This window comes from Heptranchias perlo, chromosome 40 (assembly GCF_035084215.1).
Source record: "Heptranchias perlo isolate sHepPer1 chromosome 40, sHepPer1.hap1, whole genome shotgun sequence".
Lineage (NCBI taxonomy): Eukaryota > Metazoa > Chordata > Chondrichthyes > Hexanchiformes > Hexanchidae > Heptranchias > Heptranchias perlo.
The window spans coordinates 20,209,666-20,237,354 of NC_090364.1; the positions used below are offsets into that span (position 1 = coordinate 20,209,666).

At 49.0% G+C, this 27,689-nt stretch overlaps 1 protein-coding gene across 1 annotated transcript in view; it reads right to left on the reverse strand.

Annotated features, from left to right (window-relative positions):
* The window catches only part of fam234b (family with sequence similarity 234 member B), a gene marked incomplete at its 5' end in the record, with an annotated part of 53,386 nt that extends 27,132 nt beyond the window's left edge, over positions 1-26,254 (reverse strand). Inside the window, 5 exons of the mRNA XM_067974736.1 lie at positions 1,350-1,509; positions 5,332-5,462; positions 6,783-6,971; positions 14,890-15,006; positions 25,844-26,254. Coding sequence (XP_067830837.1) covers positions 1,350-1,509; positions 5,332-5,462; positions 6,783-6,971; positions 14,890-15,006; positions 25,844-26,254 — 1,008 coding nt within the window. The remainder of the gene's footprint in view (positions 1-1,349; positions 1,510-5,331; positions 5,463-6,782; positions 6,972-14,889; positions 15,007-25,843) is intronic.
* Between the last annotated feature and the right edge of the window lie 1,435 nt (positions 26,255-27,689).

Here is a 27,689-nt window from a genome sequence, read left to right on the forward strand (position 1 = left end):
CACCGCACTTTAGGAAAGATGTGAAGGCCTCAGAGAGGGTGCAGAAGAGATTTACTAGAATGATTCCAGGGATGAGGGACTTTAGTTACGTGGATAGACTGGAGAAGCTGGGGTTGTTCTCATGGGAACAGAGAAGGTTGAGAGGAAATTTGATAGAGGAAGTCAAAATCATGACAGGTCTAGACAGCGAGAAACTGTTCCCATTGGTGGAAGGGTCAAGAACCAGAGGACATAGATTTAAGGTGATTGGCAAAAGAACCAAAGGTGACATGAGGAAAAACTTTTTCACGCAGCGAGTGGTTAGCGAGGGGGCGGTGGCAGAGTCAATCATTGCCTTCAAAAGGTAACAGGATAAGTACTTGAAAGGAAAAAAATTGCAGAGCTACGGGGATAGGGTGGGGGAGTGGGACTAGCTGGATTGCTCTTGCATAGAGCCGGCACGGACTCGATGGGCTGAATGGCCTCCTTCCGTGTTGTAACCCTTTTTTGATTCTATGATTCTAGTCACTATTGTAATGTAGGAAACGTGGCAGACAATTTGTGCGCAGCAAGATCCCACAATCAGTAATGTGATAATAACCAGATAATCTGTTTTAGTGACTTGGTTGAAGGATAAATATTGGCCAGGACACCCGGAGAACTCCCCTGTTCTTCTTCAAATAGTGCCGTGGGATTTTTTTACATCCACCTGAGAGGGCAAACATCTCATCTGAAAGATGGCACCTCCAACAGTGCAGCGCCCCTTCAGTACTGCACTGGGAGTGTCAGCCTGGATTATATGCTCAAGTCCCTGGAGTTCATTCAGATTAGATGTGTTTCTACTGAGAGCCATTTGGCACAATGTCTTGCTTTGGTCACCAATTGGTTCAGTAAGTCAGAAAGTAGTCTGGCGGCAAATGGATTTGGGTCAGACATTGTTCCCCTCGCCAAGGTGGGGGGGTGGGGTGAGGGGAGACCCTAGAATTGCAGCGATTGGGTGTCTAATGGTCAGAAGCAGGAGCTCCCACCCCGAGCCCATTGGGTGAACGGTTAACAGTCCCTCTCTGCTTCCAACCTGGCCAAGATCAACTGACTCAGGACCAGATGGACGTATCCTCTGGTAAACCCGCACAGCAATAGGTTAAAGTTCACTACCTCCTGACCAGGCAATGCGGCCGCAATAGGCCACCTCGCCAAACGGTGTCACCGTGTCACACCACCGTCAGCTGACCGTGCAGCGACACTAACGGTGACCACAGCCTCGGACTGCAGGGAGGGGGCACTGCGGAACTGGGGACCCCATGTGGGGAACAGCAGTGAAATGTTAGAAGGGGATCGGGGGGAAGACAAGTTTGTTCTCTCCTGCTTACCGTAACCAAACAGAACGTAGAGAGCCCCTCCGCCAGATACATAGGCCTTTGGGCCAATCAGCTTGCCTTCACCGGTGACATTGTAAAAAACCGGCTGACCAATCAGGACCCCTTTTGCTCCTGACACAAACACAAAGGACACGTCTCGAATCCGATTGGTCTGGAATAGAAACAATCCATTAGAAAATACGCAACAGACTTGGATATTCATTTTTGTCCCGTCTCCTCTCTCCGTCCTGCGTGAACTCCCTGTTCCGGCACTCACCAATTCCCCGTACTCGCCCGATTCCCCCCCCACCCCCCCGGCACTCGCCCGCTCCCCCCCCCCAAGCGTTCGCCCATTCCCAGGCGAGGGCAAGCAGCTTCCCTGCCCCCAGACAGCTCCCAGAGCTGCTTTGCAGCTGGTGGCTGGGAGCATGGGGGGTAATAGTTATATTACTGGACTAATAATCCAGAGAATGTGAATTCAAATCCCAGTTTGAGAACTGAATTCAGTTTTAAAAAGTTTGGAAATAAAAAGCTGGTACCAGTAAAAGTGACCATGAAACTGTCAGAATGTCGTAAAAACCCAACTGGTTCATTAATATCCTTTAGGGAAGGAAACCTGCCGTCCTGACCCGGTCTGGGCCTTTATGTGCCTCCAGTCCCCACACTAACATGGTTAACTCTTAACTCCCTCTGAACTGACCTAGCAAGACACTCAGTCGTATCAAATGGCTGCAAAGAAGGCAAGAAGGCCCAGCACCACCGTGGGCAGAAAAGTGGCAAATGGAATTCAATCTCGAGAAGTGTGAGCATTTGGGGAGAGCAAACAAGACAAGGGAATACACAATAAATGGGAGGATACTGAGAGGTGTAGAGGAAGTGAGGGACCTTGGAGTGCATGTCCACAGATCCCTGAAGATAGCAGGACAGGTAGATAAGGTGGTTAAAAAAGGCATATGGGAGACTTTCCTTTATTAGCCGAGGCATAGAATATAAGAGCAGGGAGGTTATGCTGGAACTGTATAAAACACAAGTTAGGCCACAGCTTGAGTACCATGTACAGTTCTGGTCACCACATTACAGGAAAGATGTAATTGCACTAGAGAGGGTGCAGAGGAGATTTACGAGGATGTTGCCAGGGCTGGAGAATTTTAGCTATGAGGAAAGATTGGATAGGCTGGGGTTGTTTTCTTTGGAGGCTGAGAGGAGATTTAATTGAGGTGTACAAAATTATGAGGGGCCTAGATACAGTATAGGATAGGATGGACCTATTTCCCTTATCAGAGAGGTCGATAACCAGGGGGCATAGATTTAAAGTAATTGGTTGAAGGATTAGAGGGGAGCTGAGGAAGAATTTTTTCACCCAGAGGGTGATGGGGGTCTGGAACTCACTGCCTGAGAGGGTGGGAGGCAGAAACCCTCAACTCATTTAAAAAGTACCTGGATGTGCACCTGAAGAGCCGAAACCGACAGGGCTACGGACCAAGTGCTGGAAAGTGGGATTAGGCTGGATGGCTCATTTTCGGCCGGCACGGACACGATGGGCCGAATGGCCTCCTTCCGTGCTGTAAATTTTCTGTGATTCTGTGATTCTCAGGGGCAACTAGGGATAGGCAATAAATGCCGGCCTTGCCAGTGACGCCCACATCCCGAGAATGAATAAAAGGACTCAATGTCTAAGTCTATACACTAAGAATGGGCGAATGTGGCACCGCTTTAGGAGAGGGGAGAACATTGAATAAAACAGACTGAGCCCCAGAGGATCCATTAGCTGATTCAATAAAGCGACTGCCCACCCACAGCACCAGAGCAGTACCTGACAGGCCTGATCCACTCCATTTCACAAACACCTTGCTACTCCAAACCTCAAACGGGAAATCCCAGCCCTCGGTATGTGTGGGAGACACTGCACTTTTGCCAGCATGTTACAGGGGTTATTTGCTCAGTATAACTGCTCGTTGTCCACATCCTACACATCACCAACACTAACCAGGTTTGCCTATTATTTATTTTCAAAATTACTATGATGATAAGCTATCAGGATCTGTTCCAATTGTTGTATCAGTGGCAGGTAGGGGCATTCGAGTCAGGGCAGGAGCAGTGTGCATGGGTACTCAGCACTGGTTAGGGGCAGGGTACATTGGCCTCTGCCCAAGACTGGCACAGTGAGTACAGAGCTCTGGGTGGGGCCAGGGTATATGGGCCCCTGAGACTGGCACAGTGAGTACAGAGCTCTGGGTGGGGCCAGGGTATATGGGCCCCGGAGACTGGGACGGTGAGTACAGAGCTCTGGGTGGGGCCAGGGTACATTGGCCTCTGCCCGAGACTGGCACAGTGAGTACAGAGCTCTGGGTGGGGCCAGGGTACATGGGCCCCTGAGACTGGGACGGTGAGTACAGAGCTCTGGGTGGGGCCAGGGTACATGGGCCCCTGAGACTGGGACGGTGAGTACAGAGCTCTGGGTGGGGGCAGGGTGTATGGGCCCCGGAGACTGGCACGGTGAGTACAGAGCTCTGGGTGGGGCCAGGGTATATGGGCCCCTGAGACTGGGACGGTGAGTACAGAGCTCTGGGTGGGGCCAGGGTACATGGGCCCGAGACTGGGACGGTGAGTACAGAGCTCTGGGTGGGGCCAGGGTATATGGGCCTGAGACTGGGACGGTGAGTACAGAGCTCTGGGTGGGGCCAGGGTATATGGGCCTGAGACTGGGACGGTGAGTACAGAGCTCTGGGTGGGGCCAGGGTATATGGGCCCCTGAGACTGGGACAGTGAGTACAGAGCTCTGGGTGGGGCCAGGGTATATGGGCCCCTGAGACTGGGACGATGAGTACAGAGCTCTGGGTGGGGCCAGGGTATATGGGCCCCGGAGACTGGGACGGTGAGTACAGAGCTCTGGGTGGGGCCAGGGTATATGGGCCCCTGAGACTGGGACAGTGAGTACAGAGCTCTGGGTGGGCCAGGGTATATGGGCCCCTGAGACTGGGACAGTGAGTACAGAGCTCTGGGTGGGGCCAGGGTATATGGGCCCCTGAGACTGGGACGGTGAGTACAGAGCTCTGGGTGGGGCCAGGGTATATGGGCCCCGGAGACTGGGACAGTGAGTACAGAGCTCTGGGTGGGGCCAGGGTATATGGGCCCCTGAGACTGGGACAGTGAGTACAGAGCTCTGGGTGGGGCCAGGGTATATGGGCCCCTGAGACTGGGACGGTGAGTACAGAGCTCTGGTCAGCAAAAGTCAGAGATGTTTGGAAAGCACAGTATTTTTATTCTCACTATAACCTAGCAACACACTCAAGTGTAGGCATCTGACATGGGGGTGAGGCATGGTTCACTGTCAGACAAAGCCTTGGGGTTAATGACATGAGCAACCCTGATGTGTTTAAACAGCATCGTCTCCCGTCCTCAGAATGGCCCAAAGCATTTAACATCAAATTAATTATTTTTGAAGTGTAGTCACTGTTGTTATGTGGGAAATGCAGTAGCTCAAATGTGCACAGCAAGATCCCACAAACCTCAAACTAGGTGAATGCTCAGCTAATCTGTAGTTTTGGTGGTGTCGACAGAGGGAGGAATTGCCAGCTCAGAGAGTGGGAGAGCTCTGCTCTGTTTCGAATAGTGCCGAGGGATTTTTCACATCCACCTGAACTCGGTTTGACGTCTCCTCCAAGAGACGGCACCTCTGACAGTGGAGCACCCCCTCAGTACTGCACGCGACTGTCGGGGGTGAATTTCCACAGAGGTTTTCCTCCTTATCCACTGTAACTTAGCCAGATTGAGGGCAAATAAGCGGGAGAATCCCCACACAAATTTATCCCCCATGTGCTGGAATGGGGTTTGCCCCAAAACCTTCTGACTCAGAGGCAACAGCACGACCGCTGAGCAAAGCAGTCACTTACTGGGCGTGAAGGGTGATCGCCACCCTAACTGGGGATGGGGCCACCCTGTGGGTATTTTACTGGGAGCTCTGTGTTTATTTACATTGTGAGTGGTTCCGTACCAGTGCAGCAGGTCTGCTCCCGAGCAGCAAGTCTGCGAATCCATCACCGTCTATATCTGGAAGCAGCAGTGCCGGGGCAGCTGGAGTTCGATGAGGGCGGTACACGCTCTTCATTTCCCACAGGTTACTTCCTGAAACAAAATTGTGAATGGGGTGGTTATTTACCGCAGGGAGAGTGCACTGTAAATTCACAGGGCTCTGTCACAGTGAGATTGTAGGAATCTGTGGTGACAAACCCAGGTCCTGGCACCGTACGGTGCAGAGGGACGGTTAAACCCGCAGCCAGCGTCGGTAAGAGGGCAGCGTGTGAAGATACCGAGATAGTGAAAGGTATCGGAGAACGGGTCTCTGGCACCTCACCAGGCTTGGTGGGGGGGGGGGGGGGGGGGGAGGGTCGCTGTGTACCTGAGCTGAATGGGGGGGGGGGGGGGGGCTGTGTACCTGAGCTGAATGGGGGGGGGGGGGGGGGGGCTGTGTACCTGAGCTGAATGGGGGGGGGGGGGGGCTGTGTACCTGAGCTGAATGGGGGGGGGGGGGGCTGTGTACCTGAGCTGAATGGGGGGGGGGGGGGGGGCTGTGTACCTGAGCTGAATGGGGGGGGGGGGGGGGGGCTGTGTACCTGAGCTGAATGGGGGGGGGGGGGGGGGCTGTGTACCTGAGCTGAATGGGGGGGGGGGGGGGGGGCGCTGTGTACCTGAGCTGAATGGGGGGGGGGGGGGCTGTGTACCTGAGCTGAATGGGGGGGGGGGGGGGGGGCTGTGTACCTGAGCTGAATGGGGGGGGGGGGGGCTGTGTACCTGAGCTGAATGGGGGGGGGGGGGGGGGGCTGTGTACCTGAGCTGAATGGGGGGGGGGAGGGGCGCTGTGTACCTGAGCTGAATGGGGGGGGGGGAGGGGGGGGGGCTGTGTACCTGAGCTGAATGGGGGGGGGGGGGGGGGGGGGCTGTGTACCTGAGCTGAATGGGGGGGGGGGGGGCTGTGTACCTGAGCTGAATGGGGGGGGGGGGGGGCTGTGTACCTGAGCTGAATGGGGGGGGGGGGGGGGGGCTGTGTACCTGAGCTGAATGGGGGGGGGGGGGGGGGGGGCTGCGTACCTGAGCTGAATGGGGGGGGGGGGGGCTGTGTACCTGAGCTGAATGGGGGGGGGGGGGGGGCTGTGTACCTGAGCTGAATGGGGGGGGGGGGGGGGGGGGCTGCGTACCTGAGCTGAATGGGGGGGGGGGGGGGGCTGCGTACCTGAGCTGAAAGGGGGGGGGGGGGGGGCTGCGTACCTGAGCTGAATGGGGGGGGGGGGGGGGGGCTGTGTACCTGAGCTGTCGGGGGGGGGGGGGGGGGGGGGCTGTGTACCTGAGCTGAATGGGGGGGGGGGGGGGGGCTGCGTACCTGAGCTGATGGCGGGGGGGGGGGCTGCGTACCTGAGCTGAATGGGGGGGGGGGGGGGGGCTGCGTACCTGAGCTGCTGTTGACGGCCTTCAATATATGATTGACTCCAACCAGTAGACAGAGGGCATCCTGTACTCCTCCCGTGTAGCCAATGCCGCACTGGATAAATTTCAGCCGCTCCGAGGCGGGGGAGGTCCACAGAACGCTGCCGTCGACCCCGGACAGCACCGCCACCGATACGTGAAGCTTCAACCCGGCTGCAAAAACAGCAAATGGAGGTCAGAGGATCCGACGTACCGCGTCTCAACAGCATCCTCTCTCCCAGTTCCAAGCCCCTCCGTAATTTATACAGTCTGCCATTCCTCTTGCTGACTCTTACTGCCTCCCCCCGAGTTGCCATTCACCCAGCGTCAGTCTGGACAACACAGTGCCAACAGGCGATTCGACTCAGGGAGAGTCACAGATGGGCCTCCGCCACCCCCTTCCCCGATGGCTACACATGCGCAGTCTCCAGTAAGAGCAATCAGGAGCAGGAAATCTGGGTGATTTACCACCGCTCTCCAGCCTGGGGGTTCAGGCCAGTTGTATCAGCTGTCCCACCCAAACAGAACAGACTCCCTTCAGACCGGGTGCTGGAAGGTGGGATTAGAATGGGCACCTGGTCGTTCTTCGAGCCGGTGCGGACACGATGGGCCGAATGGCCCCCTTCTGTGCTGTATCTTTTCGATGGTTCTATGGTTTTGAATCTCTCTGACTAGCAACATTTCTTAGTCTCTCACCTTTTGAAAAATATTCTGCTTTTCTATTCTTCCTACCAAGTGAATAACCTCACATTTCCCCACATTATATAAATAGGAGCAGGAGTAGGCCATTCGGCCCTTCGAGCCTGCTCCACCATTCAATATGATCATGGCTGATCCTCTATCTCAATACCATATTCCCGCTCTCTCCCCATACCCCTTGATGTCTTTTGTGTCTAGAAATCTATCTAGCTCCTTCTTCAATATATTCAGTGACTTGGCCTCCACAGCCTTCTGTGGTAGAGAATTCCACAGGTTCACCACCCTGAGTGAAGAAATTTCTCCTCATCTCAGTCCTAAATGTCCTACTCTGTATCCTGAGACTGTGACCCCTTGTTCTGGACCCCCCAGCCAGAGGAAACATCCTCCCTGCATCCAGTCTGTCTAGCCCTGTCAGAATTTTATATGTTTCAATGAAATCCCCTCTCATTCTTCTAAACTCGAGTGAATACAGGCCGAGTCGACCCAATCCCTCCTCATACGACAGTCCTGCCATCCCAGGAATCAGTCTGGTGAACCTTCGCTGCACTCCCTCTATGGCAAGTATATCCTTTCTTAGGTAAGGAGACCAAAACTGCGCACAATACTCCAGGTGTGGTCTCACCAAGGCCCTGTATAACTGCAGTAAGACATCCTTGCTCCTGTACTCAAATCCTCTTGCAATGAAGGCCAACATACCATTTGCCTTCCTGACTGCTTGCTGCACCTGCATGTTTGCTTTCAGTGACTGGTGTACAAGGACACCCAGGTCCCTTTGTACATCAACATTTCCCAACCTATCACCATTTAAATAATACTCTGCCTTTCTGTTCTTCCTTCCGAAGTGGATAACTTCACATTTATCCACATTATACTGCATCTGCCATGTATTTGCCCACTCACTCAACTTGTCTAAATCGCCTTGAAGCCTCTTTGCATCCTCCTCACAACTCACAATCCCACCTAGTTTTGTGTCGTCAGCAAACTTGGAAATATTACATTTGGTTCCCTCATCCAAATCATTGATATATATTGTGAATAGCTGGGGCCCAAGCACTGATCCCTGCGGTACCCCACTAGTCACTGCCTGCCACCCCGAAAAAGACCCATTTATTTCTACTCTCTTTCCTGTCTGTTAACCAATTCTCAATCCATGTCAATATATTACCCCAATCCCATGTGCTTTAATTTTGCACACTAACCTCTTATGGGGGACTTTATCAAAGGCCTTCTGAAAATCCAAATAAACCACATCCACTGGTTCTCCCCTATCTATTCTACCAGTTACATCCTCAAAAAACTCCAGTAGGTTTGTCAAACATGATTTCCCTTTCATAAATCCATGTTGACTTTGTCTAATCCCGTTGATATTTTCTAAGTGTCCTGTTATCATATCCTTTATAATAGACGCTAGCATTTTCCCTACTACTGTTTTTTCTCTCCCTCCTTTTTTAAATAGTGGGGTTACATTTGCCACCCTCCAATGTGCAGGAACTGTTCCATAATCTATAGAATTTTGGAAGATGACAACTAATGCATCCATTTCCATGGCTACCTCTTCTAGTACTCTGGGATGCAGATTATCAGGTCCTGGGATTTATTGGACATTAATTTCTCCAGCAATATTTTTTTTACTAATACTAATTTCCTTCAATTTTTTTATTATTCGTTTATTATTCGTTCATGGGATGTGGGCGTCGCTGGTGAGGCCGGCATATATTGCTCATCCTAATTGCCCTTGAGAAGGTGGTGGTGAGCCGCCTTCTTGAACCGCTGCAGTCCGTGTGGTGACGGTTCTCCCACAGTGCTGTTAGGAAGGGAGTTCCAGGATTGTGACCCAGCGACGATGGAGGAACGGCGATATATTTCCAAGTCGGGATGGTGTGTGACTTGGAGGGGAACGTGCAGGTGGTGTTGTTCCCATGTGCCTGCTGCTCTTGTCCTTCTAGGTGGTAGAGGTCACGGGTTTGGGAGGTGCTGTCGAAGAAGCCTTGGCGAGTTGCTGCAGTGCATCCTGTGGATGGTACACACTGCAGCCACTGTGCGTCGGTGGTGAAGGGAATGAATGTTTAGGGTGGTGGATGGGGTGCCAATCAAGGGGGCTGCTTTGTCCTGGATGGTGTCGAGCTTCTTGAGTGTTGTTGGAGCTGCACTCATGCCGTCCTTTCCAGCAACGCCCACATCCCATGAACGAATTTAAAAAAACACTACCATCTTCCTTTGTGCTAGGTATGACTCCAGCCACTGGAGACTTTTCCCCCTGATTCCCATTCACTTCAATTTTACTCGGGCTCCTTGGTGCCACACTCGGTCAAATGATGTCTTGATGTCAAGGGCAGTCACTCTCACCTCACCTCTGCAATTCAGCTCTTTTGTCCACATTTGGACCAAGGCTGTAATGAGGTCTGGAGCCGAGTGGTTCTGGCGGAACCCAAACTGAGCATCGGTTAGCAGGTTATTGGTGAGTAAGTGCCGCTTGATAGCACTGTCGACGACACCTTCCATCACTTTGCTGATGATCGAGAGTAGATTGATGGGTGAGTAATTGGCCGGATTGGATTTGTCCTGCTTTTAGTGGACAGGACATACCTGGGCAATTTTCCACATTGTCGGGTAGATGCCAGTGTTGTAGCTCTACTGGAACAGTTTGGCTAGAAGTGCGGCTAGTTCTGGAGCACAAGTCTTCAGCACTACAGCCAGGATATTGTCGGGGCCCATAGTCTATGCTGTATCCAGTGCACTCAGCCGTTTCTTGATATCACGTGGAGTGAATCGAATTGGCTGAAGACTGGCTTCTGTGATGGTGGGGATATCGGGAGGAGGCCGAGATGGATCATCCACTCGGCACTTCTGGCTAAAGATGGTTGCAAACACTTCAGCCTTGTCTTTTGCACTCACGTGCTGGACTCCGCCATCATTCAGGATGGGGATGTTTGCAGAGCCTCCTTCTCCCATTAGTTGTTTAATTGTCCACCACCATTCATGACTGGATGTGGCAGGACTGCAGAGCTTTGATCTGATCCGTTGGTTGTGGAATCGCTTAGCTCTGTCTATAGCATGTTGCTTCCGCTGCTTAGCATGCATGTAGTCCTGAGTTGGAGATTCACCAGTTTGGCACCTCATTTTTAGGTACGCCCAGTGCTGCTCCTGGCATGCTCTTCTCCACTCCTCATTGAACCAGGGTTGATCCCCTGGCTTGTTGGTAATGGTAGAGTGAGGAATATGCCGGGCCATTACCTGAGGTTACAGGTTGTGCTGGAATACAATTCTGCTGCTGCTGATGGCCCACAGCGCCTCATGGATGCCCGGTTTTGAGCTGCTAGATCTGTTCTGAATCTATCACATTTAGCACGGTGGTAGTGCCACACAACAAGTTGGATGGTGTCCTCAGTGCGAAAACTGGACTTCATCTCCATGAGGACTGTGCGGTTGTCACTCCTACCAATACTGTCATGGACAGATGCATTTGCGACAGGTAGATTGGTGAGGATGAGGTCAAGTAGGTTTTCCCCTCGTGTTGGTTCGCTCACCACCTGCCGCAGGCCCAGTCTGGCAGCTATGTCCTTCAGGACTCGGCCAGCTCCGTCAGTAGTGGTACTACCGAGTCACTCTTGGTGACGGACATTGAAGTCCCCCATCCAGAGTACATTCTGTGCCCTTTGTACCCTCAGTGCTTCCTCCAAGTGGTGCTCAACATGGAGGAGGACTGATTCATCAGCTGAGGGAGGGCAGTAGGTGGTAATCAGCAGGAGGTTTCCTTGCCCATGTTTGACCTGATGCCATGAGATTTCATGGGGTCCAGAGTCAATGTTGAGGACTCCCAGGGCCACTCCCTCCTGACTGTATATCACTGTACCGCCACCTCTGGTGGGTCTGTCCTGCCGGTGGGACAGGACATACCCAGGGATGGTGATGGAAGAGTCTGGGACGTTGGCTAAAGGTATGATTCTGTGAGTATGGCTATGTCAGGCTGTTGCTTGACTAGGCCGTTTCAGGGGGCAATTAAGAATCAACCACATTGCTGTGGGTCTAGAGTCACATATAAGCCAGACCGGTTATGGATGGCAGGTTTCCTTCCCTAAAGGACATTAGTGAACCAGATGGATTGTTAAACACGATTTCCCTTTCATAAAACCATGCTGACTCTGCCTAATCATATTATCAGTTTCTAAGTGCCCTGCTACTACGTCCTTAATAATGGATTCTAGCATTTTCCCTGCTGCTGATGTCAGGCTAACTGGTCTTTAGTTCCCTGTTTTCTCTCTCCCTCCTTTCTTGAATAGTGACGTTACATTTGCTACCTTCCAATCCACAGAGACCGTTCTAGAATCTAGGGACTTCTGGAAGAACCAAACCAATGCATCCACTATCTCTGCAGCCACCGCTTTTAAAATCCTAGGATGTAGACCATCAGGTCCAGGGGATTTGTTGGCTTTTAGTCCCATTAATTTCTCTGGTACTTTTTCTTTACTAATCTTAAATACTTTAAGTTCCTCTCTCTCATTAGAGCCTTGGTTCCCCACTATTTCTGTTATGTTTTTGTGTCTTCTACTGTGAAGACAGATACAAAATATTTGTTTAATGTCTCTGCCATTTCCTTATTCCCCATTATATAATTTCTCTAGTCTCTGAGGGACCCACGTTTACTTTCTCTCATCTCTTTCTTTTTACATACTTGCAGAAGCTCTTACAATCTGTTCTTATATTTCCTGCTAGTTTACTCTCAGATTCAATTTTCTCCATCAATTTCTTGATCGTCCTTTGCTGATTTCTAAAACCCTCCCAATCCTCAAGCTTACTACTCTTTTTAGCAACATTGTAAGCCGCCTCTTCTAATCTAATACTATCCTTAACTTCTCTAGTTAGCCACAGTTGGATGACTTTTTCTGTGGAGGTTTTATTCCTCATGGGAATATGTTGAAAATTATAAATTATTTCTTTAAATCTTCGCCATTGCTTATCTGCCATATCATTTAATCTAATTTCCCAACCTACCTTGGCCAACTCGCCATTCATACCTACGTAATTGGCTTTGTTTAAATTTAAGACCCTCGTTTCAGATTTAACTACATCACTCTCAAACTCAATATGAAATTCTATCATTTTATGATCACTCTGCCCCAGAGGATCCTTAACGAAAAGATTACTAATTAACCCTGTCTCATTACACAATACTAGATCCAAAATAGCCTGTTCCCCAGTTGGTTCCTTGACATATAAGATTGTGAAGGGGCTTGATCGGGTGGATGTTCCCAAGGATGGGTGAAACTAGAACTAGGGGGCATAATCTTAGAATAAGGGGCTGCTCTTTCAAAACTGAGATGAGGAGAAACTTCTTCACTCAGAGGGTAGTAGGTCTGTTGAATTTGCTGCCCCAGGAAGCTGTGGAAGCTACATCATTAAATAAATTTAAAACAGAAATAGACAGTTTCCTAGAAGCAAAGGGAATTAGGGGTTACGGGGAGCGGGCAGGAAATTGGACATGAATTTTGATTTGAGGTTGGGATCAGATCAGCCATGATCTTATTGAATGGCGGAGCAGGCTCGAGGGGCCGATTGTCCTATTTCTTATATTGTTCTGGAAAACTATCTCGAATGCATTCCATGAACCCGTCCTCCAAACTCGTTTTGCCAATTTGGTTTGCCCAGTCTATAAGAAGATTAAAGATCCCCCACGATTATTGCATTACCCTTGTTACACGCTCCTCTAATTTCCTGATTTATACTCTGTCCAACAGTATAACTACTGTCAGGGGGCCTATAAACCATTCCCACCAGTGTTTTCTGTCCCTTGTTATTTTTTAGCTCCACCCAGACTGATTCTACATCCTGATTTTCTGAGCTAAGATCCTTTCCCATTTCTGTCCTTATCTCATCCTTTATTATCAGGGCTCCCCCCACCCCCTCCCCCCTCCCCCCTCTCCTTTTCCATTCTGCCTGTCTTTTCTAAAACTCAAGTACCCTGCAATATTTAGTTCCCAACCTTGGTCACCCTGTAACCACGTCTCAGGAATGGTTACTGGATCAAACCAGTTTATCTCTATTTGTGCCATTAATTCATCTGTCTTGTTACAAATACTTGAGCATTCAGATACAGCGCCTTTAATTTTAACTTTTTACTATTTTTCCCTGATGTGACCTTAGTCACTGATGCCCTATTACCTTTGTTAAACTTTCTGTCCCTTCCTGACACACTCTGTTTGCTTTTACCAAAATCGCTGCTCTGCTCTACAGCCTTGATTTTTCTCTTTAGACTGATAAATTTACCCTCACCTGAACCCTCCCCCCTTATTAGTTTTAATCCCTATCTACCGCCCTATTCGATTCACCAGGATGCTGGTCCCAGCCCGGTTTAAGTGGAGCCCGTCCCAGTGGAACAGCTCCCTCTTTCCCCAGTACTGGTGCCAGTGCCCCATGAATTGAAACCCCTGTCTCCCCACTCCACTCTTTCAGCCACACATTTAACCTTTGAGGTTCTGCTTATTAATTTAGACCCCAGCTCCTCAAACTCTCTCAGCAGAACCCCATTCCTAGTTCTACCTTTGTCATTGGTTCATACGTGGACCACGACAACTGGATCCTCCCCCTCATGCTCTGAGTTCTTTTCCAGCTGTGAGGAGATGTCCTTAACCCTGGCACTGGGCAGGCAGCACAGCCTTCGGGACTCCCGGTCGTGGCTGCAGGGAGCAGTGTCTATCCCCCTGACGATACTATCCCTTTTCACATTCCTTTTTACTCCCCCCACTTGAATGGCCCCCTGTACCAGTGCCTGGGCAGCTTACCCATCCTCCCTGCAGTCTTGGCTCTCATCCACACAGGAAGCAAGTACCTCGTACCTGTTGAGGCTCCCCCATCACTGCATCCTGGGTTCCCATAACTGCCTGACTCAGTCACATCCTTCTGTCCCTGACCGCTGAATGAATCTAAGCTACTACCTGGTCTAAGGGGTGTGACTGCCTCCTGGATCAAAGTGTCCAGGTAACTCTCCCCTCCCTGATGCAATGTCTGCAGCTCAGACTCCAGCTCAACAACTCTGAGCTGAAGTTCCTCGAGCTGCAGACACTTACTGCAGGTGTGGTTCCTCGGGATCTCACTGGTCTCCACAAACTCCCACACACTGCAGTTACAGCACCACCTGCACCGCCATCTCTATCTAACCCTGTTTTATATATTTACTTAATTAAAGTTTTATGTAATTCATTGACTTGGTCATTATTGACTTCCCAGTGGGTAATCACAGGAGAGAAACCTGGGATGTCTGGGCTACGGGTCCTGCCTGGAGTGGGATTAATTGCTTCACTATGCTTGGTCATGGTGTCCAGTGCATGTTATAATGGGACAAAGTGATTTTAATTGATTGAGTGAAGGCGAGATACTCCATCCAGCCCTAATTTACCTTGTGGCCTGAGGCTTCCTCTCTGGTCCTGCGCTTTCCCAGTGGAGCTGAACGAAACAATAACATCTGAAACCTGGTCGTTATTAACATCCCAGAGGGTAATCACAGGAGGGAAACCTGCGGGAAAGAAAGAAAGACCTGTCAATGAACAGGCAGGACTGTGGACACAAACCTCAGCAGAAACACAGCAACACGAGAGACAGCCCTGTATGAAAAAAGAACACTTGGTCCATGGAGGTGGGGCTGATCTATTAAAGAGGGACAAGCTGGTTGGGTTTTTTCTGCCTGTTCCTAAAAATACTTTGTTCTTATGTAACAGTGACTGTCTGTCAGTCTGTCAGTCTGTCAGTCACTGGGCAGGTATACTCATCTGGGACAGAGAGGGAGATCTGTCCTACTTCAAATCAAAAGAAAGACTTTACGATTGATTTTGGTGTGGTACTAAATCGATCAGGCGATGGACAGGCTCTCTCCCTGGTGTCTCTCCCAGTCCCTGAGTGTCTCTGCTGTCTCCCTGGTGTTTCTCCGAGTCTCTCAATGACTCTGCTCTCTCCCTGGTGTCTCTCCCAGTCCCTCAGTGTTTGTGCTCTCTCCCTGGTGTCTCTCCCAGTCCCTCAGTGTCTGTGCTCTCTCCCTGGTGTCTCTCCCAGTCCCTCAGTGTCTGTGCTCTCTCCCTGGTGTCTCTCCCAGTCTCTCAATGACTCTGCTCTCTCCCTGGTGTCTCTCCCAGTCTCTCCCTGGTGTTTCTCCCAGTCTCTCTGTGACTCTGCTCTCTCCCTGGTGTCCCTCCCAGTCCCTCAGTGTCTCTCCTCTCTCCCTGGTGTCTCTCCCTCGTGTCTCTCCTCTCTCCCTGGTGTCTCACCCTAGTGTCTCTCCCAGTCCCTCAGTGACTCTGCTCCCTGGTGTTTCTCCCAGTCTCTCTGTGACTCTGCTCTCTCCCTGGTGTCTCTTCCAGTCTCTCCCTGGTGTTTCTCCCAGTCTCTCTGTGACTCTGCTCTCTCCCTGGTGTCTCACCCTAGTGTCTCTCCCAGTCCCTCAGTGACTCTGCTCCCTGGTGTTTCTCCCAGTCTCTCTGTGACTCTGCTCTCTCCCTGGTGTCTCTCCTCTCTCCCTGGTGTCTCTCCCTCGTGTCTCTCCTCTCTCCCTGGTGTCTCACCCTAGTGTCTCTCCCAGTCCCTCAGTGTCTGTGCTCTCTCCCTGGTGTCTCTCCCAGTCCCTCAGTGTCTGTGCTCTCTCCCTGGTGTCTCTCCCAGTCTCTCAATGACTCTGCTCTCTCCCTGGTGTCTCTCCCAGTCTCTCCCTGGTGTTTCTCCCAGTCTCTCTGTGACTCTGCTCTCTCCCTGGTGTCCCTCCCAGTCCCTCGGTGTCTCTCCTCTCTCCCTGGTGTCTCTCCCTCGTGTCTCTCCTCTCTCCCTGGTGTCTCACCCTAGTGTCTCTCCCAGTCCCTCAGTGTCTCTGCTCTCTCCCTGGTGTCCCTCCCAGTCCCTCAGTGTCTCTGCTCTCTCCCTGGTGTCTCTCCCAGTCCCTCAGTGTCTCTGCTCTTTCCCAGGTGTCTCTCCCAGTCCCTCAGTGTCTCTGCTCTCTCCCTGGTGTCTCTCCCAGTCCCTCAGTGTCTCTGCTCTCTCCCTGGTGTCTCTCCCAGTCCCTCAGTGTCTCTGCTCTCTCCCTGGTGTCTCTCCCAGTCCCTCAGTGTCTCTGCTCTTTCCCAGGTGTCTCTCCCAGTCCCTCAGTGTCTCTGCTCTCTCCCTGGTGTCTCCCGCAGTCTCTCAGTGACTCCACCCACCCGATGAGAGTGGTAGGAGGCCCTATCCATTTTCCAGCAGCATTTCAAGAAAGAGGCCCACTATCACCTTCTCAGGGCAAACTGGGATGGGTAATAAATGGCAAGAATTATTATTTTTTTAATTGAAATGTACTCAGCGAGCTTCCAGCGATTATTGTGCTCCCTATAATTAGCTCACCAGTTGGGAGGGTGGGAAATCTGGTGGGCTGCTGCTACTTAAAGGCTTCCTGCGCCTCTTAAAGGGGAGGTGCCAGACAAGAGGTTGTTACCCAAGATTAGGGCTCATGGGATTGGGGTAATATATTAGCATGGATTGAGGATTGGTTAATGGACAGAAAACAGAGAGTAGGAATGAAGGGTCATTTTCAGGTTGGCAGGTTGGTGGGGTACCGCAGGGATCAGTGCTCGGGCCTCAGCTATTTACAATCTATATTAATGACTTATATGAAGGGCCCGAGTGTAATGTATCCAAGTTGCTGACGATACAAAGCTAGGTGGGAAAGTAAGCTGTGAGGACGACAGAAAGAGTCTGCAAAGGGATATAGACAGATTAAGTGAGTGGGCAAGAAGGTGGCAGATGGAGTATAATGTGGGGAAATGTGAGGAAGAATAGAAAAACAGAATATTTTTTAAATGGTGAGGAACTATCAAATGTTGGTGTTCAAAGGGATTTGGGTGTCCTTATATAAGAAACACAAAAAGTTAACATGCAGGTACAGCAAGCAATTAGGAAGGCGAATGGTATGTTGGCCTTTACTGCAAGGTGGTTGGAATATAAGAGTAAGGAAGTCTTGCTGCAATTATACAGGGCTTTGGTGAGACCACACCTGGAGTACTGAGTACAGTTTTGGTCTCTTTATCTAAGGAAGGATATACTTGCCTTAGAGGGTTCACTAGATTGATTCCTGGGATGAGAGGGTTGTCCGATGAGGAGAGATTGAGTAGAATGGGCCTATACTCTCTGGAGTTTAGAAGAATGAGAGGTGATCTCATTGAAACATAAAAGATTCTAAGAGAGCTTGACAGGGTAGATGCTGAGAGGCTGTTTTCTTTGGCTGGAGAGTCTAGAAATAGGGGTCATAATCTCAGGATAAGGGATCAGCCATTTAAGACTGAGATGAGGAGGAATTTCTTCACTCAGTCGTGAATATTTGAAATTCTCTACAACAGAGGGCTGTGGATGATGTATCCTTCAGTACATTCAAGGCTGAGATCGATGGATACTTGGACACTAAGGGAATCAAGGAATATGGGGATAGGGCAGGAAAGTAGAGTTGAGGTAGAAGATCAGCCATGATCTGATTGAATGGCGGAGCAGGCTCGAGTGGCCCTCTGACCTACTCCTGCTCCTATTTCTTATGTTCTTATACTAGTTAGTGGCAATTGCATTTCTGAATCTGTTAGTAAAATAGCTTTGTCCAAGAGCCCAGATTTTCTACTGGTGCCATGGAGGTACTCTCATGGGCAGCAGGTGCCCAACCAAATTTCCAACGGCAGAACCAATCCTTCCCTCCCCATGCCTCTCCTCCATCACAATAATGACACTTCACTGCATCTCCTGCTTGCACTTTCACACTCAGAACCTGCTACTGTCCTCACAACTACTTGCACCTCGTGCTCACACTTGCTGCTGCTTCTTCTCAGCATCAAAAGACTCTATAACGCTGCCTCAGATCTCTACAAAACCCTTTGGGGTAATAATAGTTAGAGACAAAAATGGCGCAGGATTCTGGCAACGTCCTTTGACCCTGATATACATATATTTATTAGGACCCCGCCTTTCCACGCTGGCTGCCTAAATCACAATCCGCCCGAAAATCGCAACAGGCAGCCCACCAGTGCCATGACGACGATGTTAATCCCTAAAAATGCGGTAAGATGAAAATCAGCTCCTTTATATATTTAATATTAATTTACGGGTCTTGCTGGTCATTTGAAACGTTGATTGATGCAGGCAGTCCAGCTACAACAAATATACAACCACCAGGCAAAATCCAGGGCCTTTCACACTTAGTCAGAAGACTAGTTATGCAAATACAATTTGATTACAGTTCAGTCAGAAACCATAGAATGATACAGCAGGAGGTGGTCATTCGGCCCATCGTGCCTGTGTCGGCTCTTTGAAAGAGCTATCCAATTAGTCCCACTCCCCCTGCTCTTTCCCCATGGCCCTGCAAATTTCTCCTTTTCAAGTATTTATCCAATTCCCTTTAGAAAGTTATTATTGAATCTGCTCCCACCGTCCTTTCAGGCAGCGCATTCCAGATCATCACAACTTGCTGTGTAAAAAAATGTCTCATCTTCCCCACTGGTTCTTTTGCCAATTAACTTAAATCTGTGTCCTCTGGTTACCGACCCTTCTGCCGCTGGAAACAGTTTCTCCTTATTCACTCTATCAAAACCGTTCATGATTTTGAACACCTCGATCAAATCTCCCCTTAACCTTCTCTGTTCCAAGGAGAACAATCCCAGCTTCTCCAGTCTTTCCTCATAATTGAAGTCCCTCATCCCTCACCAAACCACTAGATTTCAATTTAAAAAAATATTATTTATTCTTGGGACGTGGGCATCACTGGCAAGGCCGGCATTTATTGCCCGCCCCAAGAGTTCTGTGAATGTTCATTTCAGTCAAAAGGTATATCGCCACTCAGTGTCATTGGGCATGATTTTAACTTGGAGCCGGGAACCCAACCCGCCCAGATGTTCGCGCAGAGAACTCAGAAGCCAAATGAGCGCGTCACAATCTGCTTCCGAGTTTCCAACATCAGGGGGATCCAACCAGCATGGGGATCGGGGGGGATCCAGAATCGGGGATCGAGGTGGGGGGAGGGGTTGGCCAATCGCGGGGTCCTGTCGGCCAGGTGAGCTTGTTGAGCCTGGATGAAGCACTCTTGCTCCTCTGGGCCCACAAGCAGTGCAATAAAGGCCCTCACTCACCTCATGGATCCGGCCCTTCCCCCCTGCTTTCACCTGTCATGGTTGGGAAGCGAAGGGAAACCCAGATAGGTAAGGTTAAACTTATTTTACTTTTATAATACACAAAAACTTAAGTACCTCAACTATTTCAATGAGGTACATTGCCCCTTTAAGTATCAGCTTCAAGTGGGGGCGGGACTTCCTGGTGTCAGTTATGCGCACGCATCCAAACACGGCTTGGTTAAACCTGGAAGTGGGTGCGTTAGAGCCGGGAAGCGGTCCCGTTCCAAAAAGTTATTATTTTAACCTCCCACCCACCCGTTCTTGGGGGTTAAAATTACCCCCACTGTGTCTGGTATCTATTTCATGTCTGCCGCCACACCAGGCAGTGCACTTCCATAACAACAGACTACTTCTGTGTTTTAAATCTTGTGGATGATTGACAGAACGGTGGAAAATACCAAACTGAACTTCAAAGGGTTTGGCAGGTATGTGTGACACCGGCCGGCAGCACGTCTCGTTCCACTGCTCATGTGGAGCTGGACACGAAGAGTCCGTGAGGGCAGAACGAACCACACCGAGAGATTTGGGGTGTGGACATTGGTCGATTTTAAAATTCTCATCCTTGTTTTCAAATCCCTTCGTGGCCTCGCCCCTCCCTATCTCTGTAACCTCCTCCAGCCCTACAACCCTCCGAGATCTCTGCGCTCCTCCAATTCTGGCCTTTTACGCGTCCCCGATTTTCTTCGCTCCACCATTGGCGGCCGTGCCTTCAGTTGCCTGGGCCCTAAGCTCTGGAATTCCCTCCCGAAGGCTCTCTGCATTTCTACCTCTCTCTCTCTCCTCCTTTAGGACACTCATTAAAACCAAGCTTTTGGTCACCTGTCCTAATATCTCCTTATGTGGCTTGGTGTCAAATTTTGTCTGATTAATTTTGTCTGGTTACACTCCTGTGAAGCATCGAGGGACGTTTCACTACTGAAGGGATTTGCAAAATTTCACATGTCCCCCCACCCCGAAGATTTATTGGAGTTATTAAAGAAACCCTGGTGTGACTGTGTTTTAAAAAAATCCAGGGTCTTTCAAAATGGCTGCGGCCAAAGGCCGGCAGCATTTGAAATTGGATTCTCTTTGAACAATGCAGTTGCATTCACGCCCTGAGGCAAGCCATCAACGCTGCCGGCCGATACATCAAAATTCGAGCAGGAGTAATCCCAGGACTAAAGATAGCCCATCAAGGAACACTCGGAACAATGGAAAGCAGTTATGGAACAGATCAGTACAGGAACCGGCCATTAATGAGAATGGGCCAAGATCGGGACCCCTTTTGTCTCACGTTTTCACGCCCAAATCGGACAATGGGGCAAACTGATGAGGCACAAAATTAACCCATTACCGGGAGGGTATAACTGGGGGCATCCCAGAACCTCTCTCTCTTTCTCTTCGCCTTGGCCCAGTGTCCTGTCTGCCTGCTAGCAACCAAGAAGGAAGGCTGTCCATTAAACATCGCAACCACATGTCGAAGGCAGCAGCAGGACACAGGGGCCAGGCCTTTTCATCTGTTTCATAGTGAACATTATTTTTTTTCTGGCTGCCACAAGACAACCTAGCGAGGTGTGAGGGTGGGAGTTGAAGGGGTATTGCTAAAATTGTGATTTTAGAATTTTCCCTCGATGTGTCCGTTTCTTCCATCCCGTTAAGTGTAAGACTATTGCATCCATAGCATAAGAACATAAGAAATAGGAGCAGGAGTAGGCCAATCGGCCCCTCAAGCCTGCTCCGCCATTCAATAAAATCATGGCTGATCTGATCCTAACCTCAAATCTAAATTCATGTCCAATTTTCTGCCCGCTCCCCATAACCCCTAATTCCCTTTACTTCTAGGAAACTGTCTATTTCTGTTTTAAATTTATTTAATGATGCAGCTTCCACAGCTTCCTGGGGCAGCAAATTCCACAGACCTACTACCCTCTGAGTGAAGAAGTTTCTCCTCATCTCAGTTTTGAAAGAGCAGCCCCTGATTCTAAGATTATGCCCCCTAGTTCTAGTTTCACCCATCCTTGGGAGCATCCTTACCGCATCCACCCGATCAAGCCCCTTCACAATCTTATAGGTTTCAATAAGATCGCCTCTCATTCTTCTGAACTCCAATGAGTAGAGTCCCAATCTACTCAATCTTTCCTCATATGTCCACCCCCTCATCCCCGGGATTAACCGAGTGAACCTTCTTTGTACCTCCTCGAGAGCAAGTATGTCTTTTCTTAAGTATGGAGACCAAAACTGTATGCAGTATTCCAGGTGCGGTCTCACCAATACCTTATATAACTGCAGCAATACCTCCCTGTTTTTATATTCTATCCCCCAAACAATAAAAGCCAACATTCTGTTGGCCTTCTTGATCACCTGCTGCACCTGCAAACTAACTTTTTGATTTTCTTGCACTAGGACCCCCAGATCCCTTTGTACTGCAGTACTTTCCAGTTTCTCGCCATTAAGATAATAACTTGCTCTCTGATTTTTCCTGCCAAAGTGCATAACCTCACATTTTCCAATATTGTATTGCATCTGCCAAATCTCCGCCCACTCACCCAGCCTGTCTATATCCCCTTGTATGTTTTTTATGTCCTCCTCACTCTCTACTTTCCCTCTCATCTTTGTATCATCTGTAAACTTTGATATGTTACACTCGGTCCCCTCCTCCAAATCGTTAATATAGATTGTAAAGAGTTGGGGACCCAGCACCGACCCCTGCGGAACACCACTGGCTACTGGTTGCCAGTCCGGGAATGAACCATTTATCCCAACTCTCTGCTTCCTGTTAGATAACCAATCCTCCACCCATGCCAGAATATTACCCCCAATCCAGTGATTCTTTATCTTGAGCAATAATCTTTTATGTGGCACCTTGTCGAATGCCTTCTGGAAGTCTAAATACACTATGTCCACTGGTTCCCCTTTATCCACCCTGTACGTTATGTCCTCAAAGAACTCAAGCAAATTTGTCAGACATGACTTCCCCTTCGTAAAGCCACGCTGACTTTGTCCTATTAAATTATGTTTATCCAAATGTTCCATTACTGTCTCCTTAATAATAGACTCCAAAATTTTACCCACCACAGATGTTAGGCTAACTGGTCTATAATTTCCAGCCTTCTGCCTACTACCCTTTTTAAATAAGGGTGTTACATTAGCAGTTTTCCAATCTGCTGGGACCTTTGCCGAGTCCAGAGAATTTTGGAAAATTATTACCAAAGCATCCACAATCCCTACTGCCACTTCCTTCAAGACCCTAGGATGTAAGCCATCAGGTCCAGGGGATTTATCTGCCTTGAGTCCCATTCATTTACTGAGTACCAATTCCTTAGTGATTTTAATCGTATTTAACTCCTCCCCCCCGAGAGCCCCCTGTTTGTCCAGTGTTGGGATATTCTTAGTGTCCGCTACCGTAAAGACTGAAACAAAATATTTGTTCAGCATTTTTTCCATCTCCATGTTTCCCACCATTAATTTCCCGGTCTCATCCTCTAAGGGACCGACGTTTGCCTTAGCCACCCTTTCTCTTTTTATATAACTGTAGAAACTCTTGCTATCTGTTTTTATATTTTTTGCTAATTTATTTTCATAATCTATCTTCCCTTTCTTAATCAATCCTTCAGTTACTTTTTGCTGTCTTTTGAAGACTTCCCAATCTTCTATCCTCCCACTAAGTTTGGCTACCTTATATGTCCTTGTTTTTAGTCGGATACTATCCTTAATTTCTTTACTTAGCCACGGATGGCTGTTCATTTCTTTTACACCCTGCTTTCCTCAGTGGAATATTTTTTTTTTGAAAGTTGTAAAATAACTCCTTAAATGAACACCACTGCTCATGTACCATCTTACCCTTTAATCTATTTTCCCAGTCCACTTTAATCAATTCCGCTCTCATACCATCATAGTCTCCTTTTTTCAAGCTCAGTACGCTTGTTTGAGAACCAACCTTCTCACCCTCTAATTGGATATGGAATGTATCCATGTTATGGTCACTCATTCCAAGGGGATCCTTAACTAGGACATTATTAATTAATCCTGGCTCATTACACAGGACCAGGTCCAAGGTTGCTTGCCCCCTTGTAGGTTCAGTTACATACTGCTCAAGAAATCCATCCCTAATACACTCAATAAACTCTTCCTCAAGGCTGCCCTGCCCAATTTGATTTGTCCAGTTAATATGATAATTAAAATCCCCCATAATTATAGCTGTTCCCTTATTACATGCCCCGACTATTTCCTGATTAATACTTCTTCCAGCAGAGTTGCAACTATTAGGAGGCCTATATACTACGCCCACGAGTGTTTTTTTCCCCATATTATTCCTTATCTCTACCCAAACTGTTTCATTATCCTGATCCTTTGTCCCACTATCATTTCTCTGTATTACAGTGATTCCTTCCTTTATTAACATAGCCACCCCACCTCCCCTTCCTTCCTGCCTGTCCTTCCTTATTGTTAAATATCCTGGCATATTTCATTCCCAGTTGTTGTCACCCTGCAGCCATGTTTCTGTAATGGCCACAAAATCATACCCATACGTAGTTATTTGTGCCGTTAACTCGTCCATTTTGTTACGAATGCTACGTGCATTCAGATAAAGAACTTTCAAATATGTTTTGTGACACTTAGTTCCTGCTTTTTCCTTTTTTAACACTTTACCTTTTACTCCATACCTTCTGTCCCTTCCTGACTCGCTTTCCTCTGTCTCCCTGCTCAGGTTTCCAACTCCCTGCCACAGCTTTGATGCTGGGTTAGTCGCCTTACGCCTTCTAGTTTTTATTTTATCTGTCGTGCCTAAAGTACACTTTCTTTCCGCTGCTCTACGCTTTTCCCTTTCACTTGTTCTTGAACAACTGTTTGTACTATTTGTATTGTAGATTTCCCCTGGGTCTTCCCCTCTCTTGCTGCTCTCAACTTTATTCTCTTCTGACTCCCCGCTCAGGTTCCCATCCCCCTGCCACTCTAGTTTAAACCTTCCCCAGCACTAGCAAACACCCCCCGAGGACATTGGTCCCGATTCCTTTTATCTTCTGTATAATACTGTTTACCTTGTAGTTTTAGTTTTCTTATTAATAAACATTGATTTTCCTTGCACCAATCCACTGGTCTGTTCTTCTGTCCTTATTACCACTTGATAAGTCCTAAGCTCAGAATCAGGAAGGGGAAAGCGATTCGAAACTGCACAGCGGGCAGGGCAGCTCAGGAAAACATAACTGGCTGACCTGCGATAAGCCCCTGAAACAAAACCCCTTACACTACGTTAAAGACGCTGTATCAATGGGGGTTGTTGGACATTTTATTACTTTTGTAGCCGATGAGATGCAAGTTAAAAGTTCTGTAATCCAATGAAATCCGCTGCATTTCATTTCTGCTATTGTTTAATTTTAACTTTAATAAATCTGATTCGTAGTTCCTAGCCTCAATCACACGGTCTGATCAAGCGATGGTCTGAAAGCCAGGGGACCATGAGGGCTTGTGTCAATTCCAGTGAGTACAGTTAAATAACAAAGAGGTTTAACCATCCAGGCAACGCTATGTTACCATGTATCGTGCACTTAATGGCACATTTCAGTTTGTAGGGAGGGAGAGCTCACTTTAAGGAATAGTCCTTGGCACTGAACACAAGAAATACATCTTGTGAAGCCTGTCATTTATAACAATTCTTAAATTGGGAGACGCTGAGAGCCGGGCGGTTCGCCATAGAGGCGATAAATTGCAGGGCTTGCATTCCCAGGCCATCCTCCCCATCTCCTACCAGCTGGCATTAGTGGTAGTCACAGATTGAGTGGTACCTGTCCCCTTGACTCCCTGCACCCCCAACACCAAGGTACAGGTCGTGGCTCGGAGGCAGCAGGAAGAGGAGAAGGGAGAAAATATAAAGCAAGTTACAAAGAAGCACCACCACTCGGTCAAAATTCCAGTGCATTTTCCTTTCACTCCCCCACCAAACTGGACAGTGTGCAGCCTGGCCTCAGCTCATGTAATCGTGCAGTCTGTCACTAGACGGTGCTGAAGATTGGATTGAGGTGCCTGGCCTACACTCAGCACCTCCCCATGGCCAAGGTCAGCACTTCACCCTGGCTGGGCTCACCAGTCCTTGTTCCCCACTCTGCAGCACAGTGCACTGGGAATGCGAGGCTTGCTCCTCCCCTCCGACCCCCCATCACGCTAACACACAAAGTATGGCTGCCGTTGCTTTTCCACCATCTCAGTGCTGCTTACCAGCTGCTTGGCCAAGGCTCCTGTTCCATGACGTCCTCAGTGGCCGGCTCCTCGGACACGGGATGAAGAAAGCACAGACCAGGACCAGGACCATGGTCAAAGCAAGAGTGAGGAGGAAGGCAGCTGTCCGCAGGCAGGGGAGGACCGAAGATCTGGCTTGAATGGTAAACTCGTCCGACACCTCAGTCGCGTGGACCTCCGTTGAGCTGGCTTCATCGAGCCTGCGTTGTTTCACCTTCAACGTGTGCATCTCGACCGCAGAGTCCGGGTCTCCGTCACGAGCCGCTTCCCTGTTCGCCTCAGTCTGGACGTTCCCATTTTTCTGGTAGTTGAGATTGGCATCGTCCTCGCTGTCGTCACTGTCAGCCTGCCTGAGCGGGTCGTACTCTCCCAGATCGTGAGTCTTTTTACCTGGAAAAGAAAGTGGTTGAAAGTGATGCTCGCTCTCTAACACTCCTCTGGCCTCTAATACTTTACCCCATTGTAACACAATTTTCTGTTCTTCTTAGTGTGTGACAGCTGGTAGCAGCAGTACCCCAGTTTCGAATCATACAAGCACAGCAGGCGGCCATTCGGCCCATCTTTCTTCGAAGAGGTGACTAAACTAGTGGACAGGGGAATGTCGATGGATTTTTTTTAATGTGGCCCTCCAGGAGGCATTCAATAAAGTCTTGCATAGCAGACTGTTAGCTAAAGTTGAAGCTCATGGAATTGAGGGCAAATTATTGACCTGGTTAGGAAATTGGCTGAGCGGCAGGAGGCAGAGAGTAGGGATAATGGGCAGGTACTCAAATTGTCAGGATGTGACTAGTGGTGTCCCACAGGGATCTGTGTTGTGGCCTCAACTATTCACCGTATTTATTAACGACTTAGATGGTGGGATAGAGAGCCACATATCCAAATTTGCCAATGACACAAAGATAAGCAGCATTGTAAGCAGTGTAGATGGAAACATAAAATCACAGAGAGATATTAATAGATTAAGTGAATGGGCAAAACTGTGAAAAATGGATTTCAATGTGAGATCATCCTAAAAAGGATAGAACAGAGTACTTTCTAAATGGTGAAAAGGTCGAAACAGTGGAGGTTCAAATAGACTTAGGGGTCCATGTACATAGATCATTAAAATGTCATGGACAGGTACAGAAAATAATCAAAAAGACTAAAGGACTAGAATACAAGGGGGCAGAAGTTATGCTGCAGTTATACAAAACCCTGGTTAGACCGCACCTGGAGTTCTGTGTTCAATTCTGGGCACCGCACCTTCGGAAGGACATATTGGCCTTGGACGGAGTGCAGCGTAGATTTACTAGAATGATACCTGAACTCCAAGGATTAAATTACGAGGAGAGATTATACAAACATTTCTACACACAAAGGGTGGTAGAAGTTTGGAACTCTCTTCCATAAATGACATTTGATGCAAACTGAATTGTTAATTTTAAATCTGAGATTGATAGACTTTTGTTAGCCAAAGGTATTAAGGGATATGGGGCTTTTTTAAAAAAATTCATTCATGGGATGTGGGCGTCACTGGCGAGGCCGGCATTTATTGCCCATCCCTAATTGCCCTTGAGAAGGTGGTGGTGAGCCGCCTTCTTGAACCGCTGCAGTCCGTGTGGTGAAGGTTCTCCCACAGTGCTGTTAGGAAGGGAGTTCCAGGATTTTGACCCAGCGACGATGAAGGAACGGCGATATATTTCCAAGTCGGGATGGTGTGTGACTTGGAGGGGAACGTGCAGGTGGTGTTGTTCCCATGCGCCTGCTGCTCTTGTCCTTCTCGGTGGTAGAGGTCGCGGGTTTGGGAGGTGCTGTCGAAGAAGCCTTGGCAAGTTGCTGCAGTGCA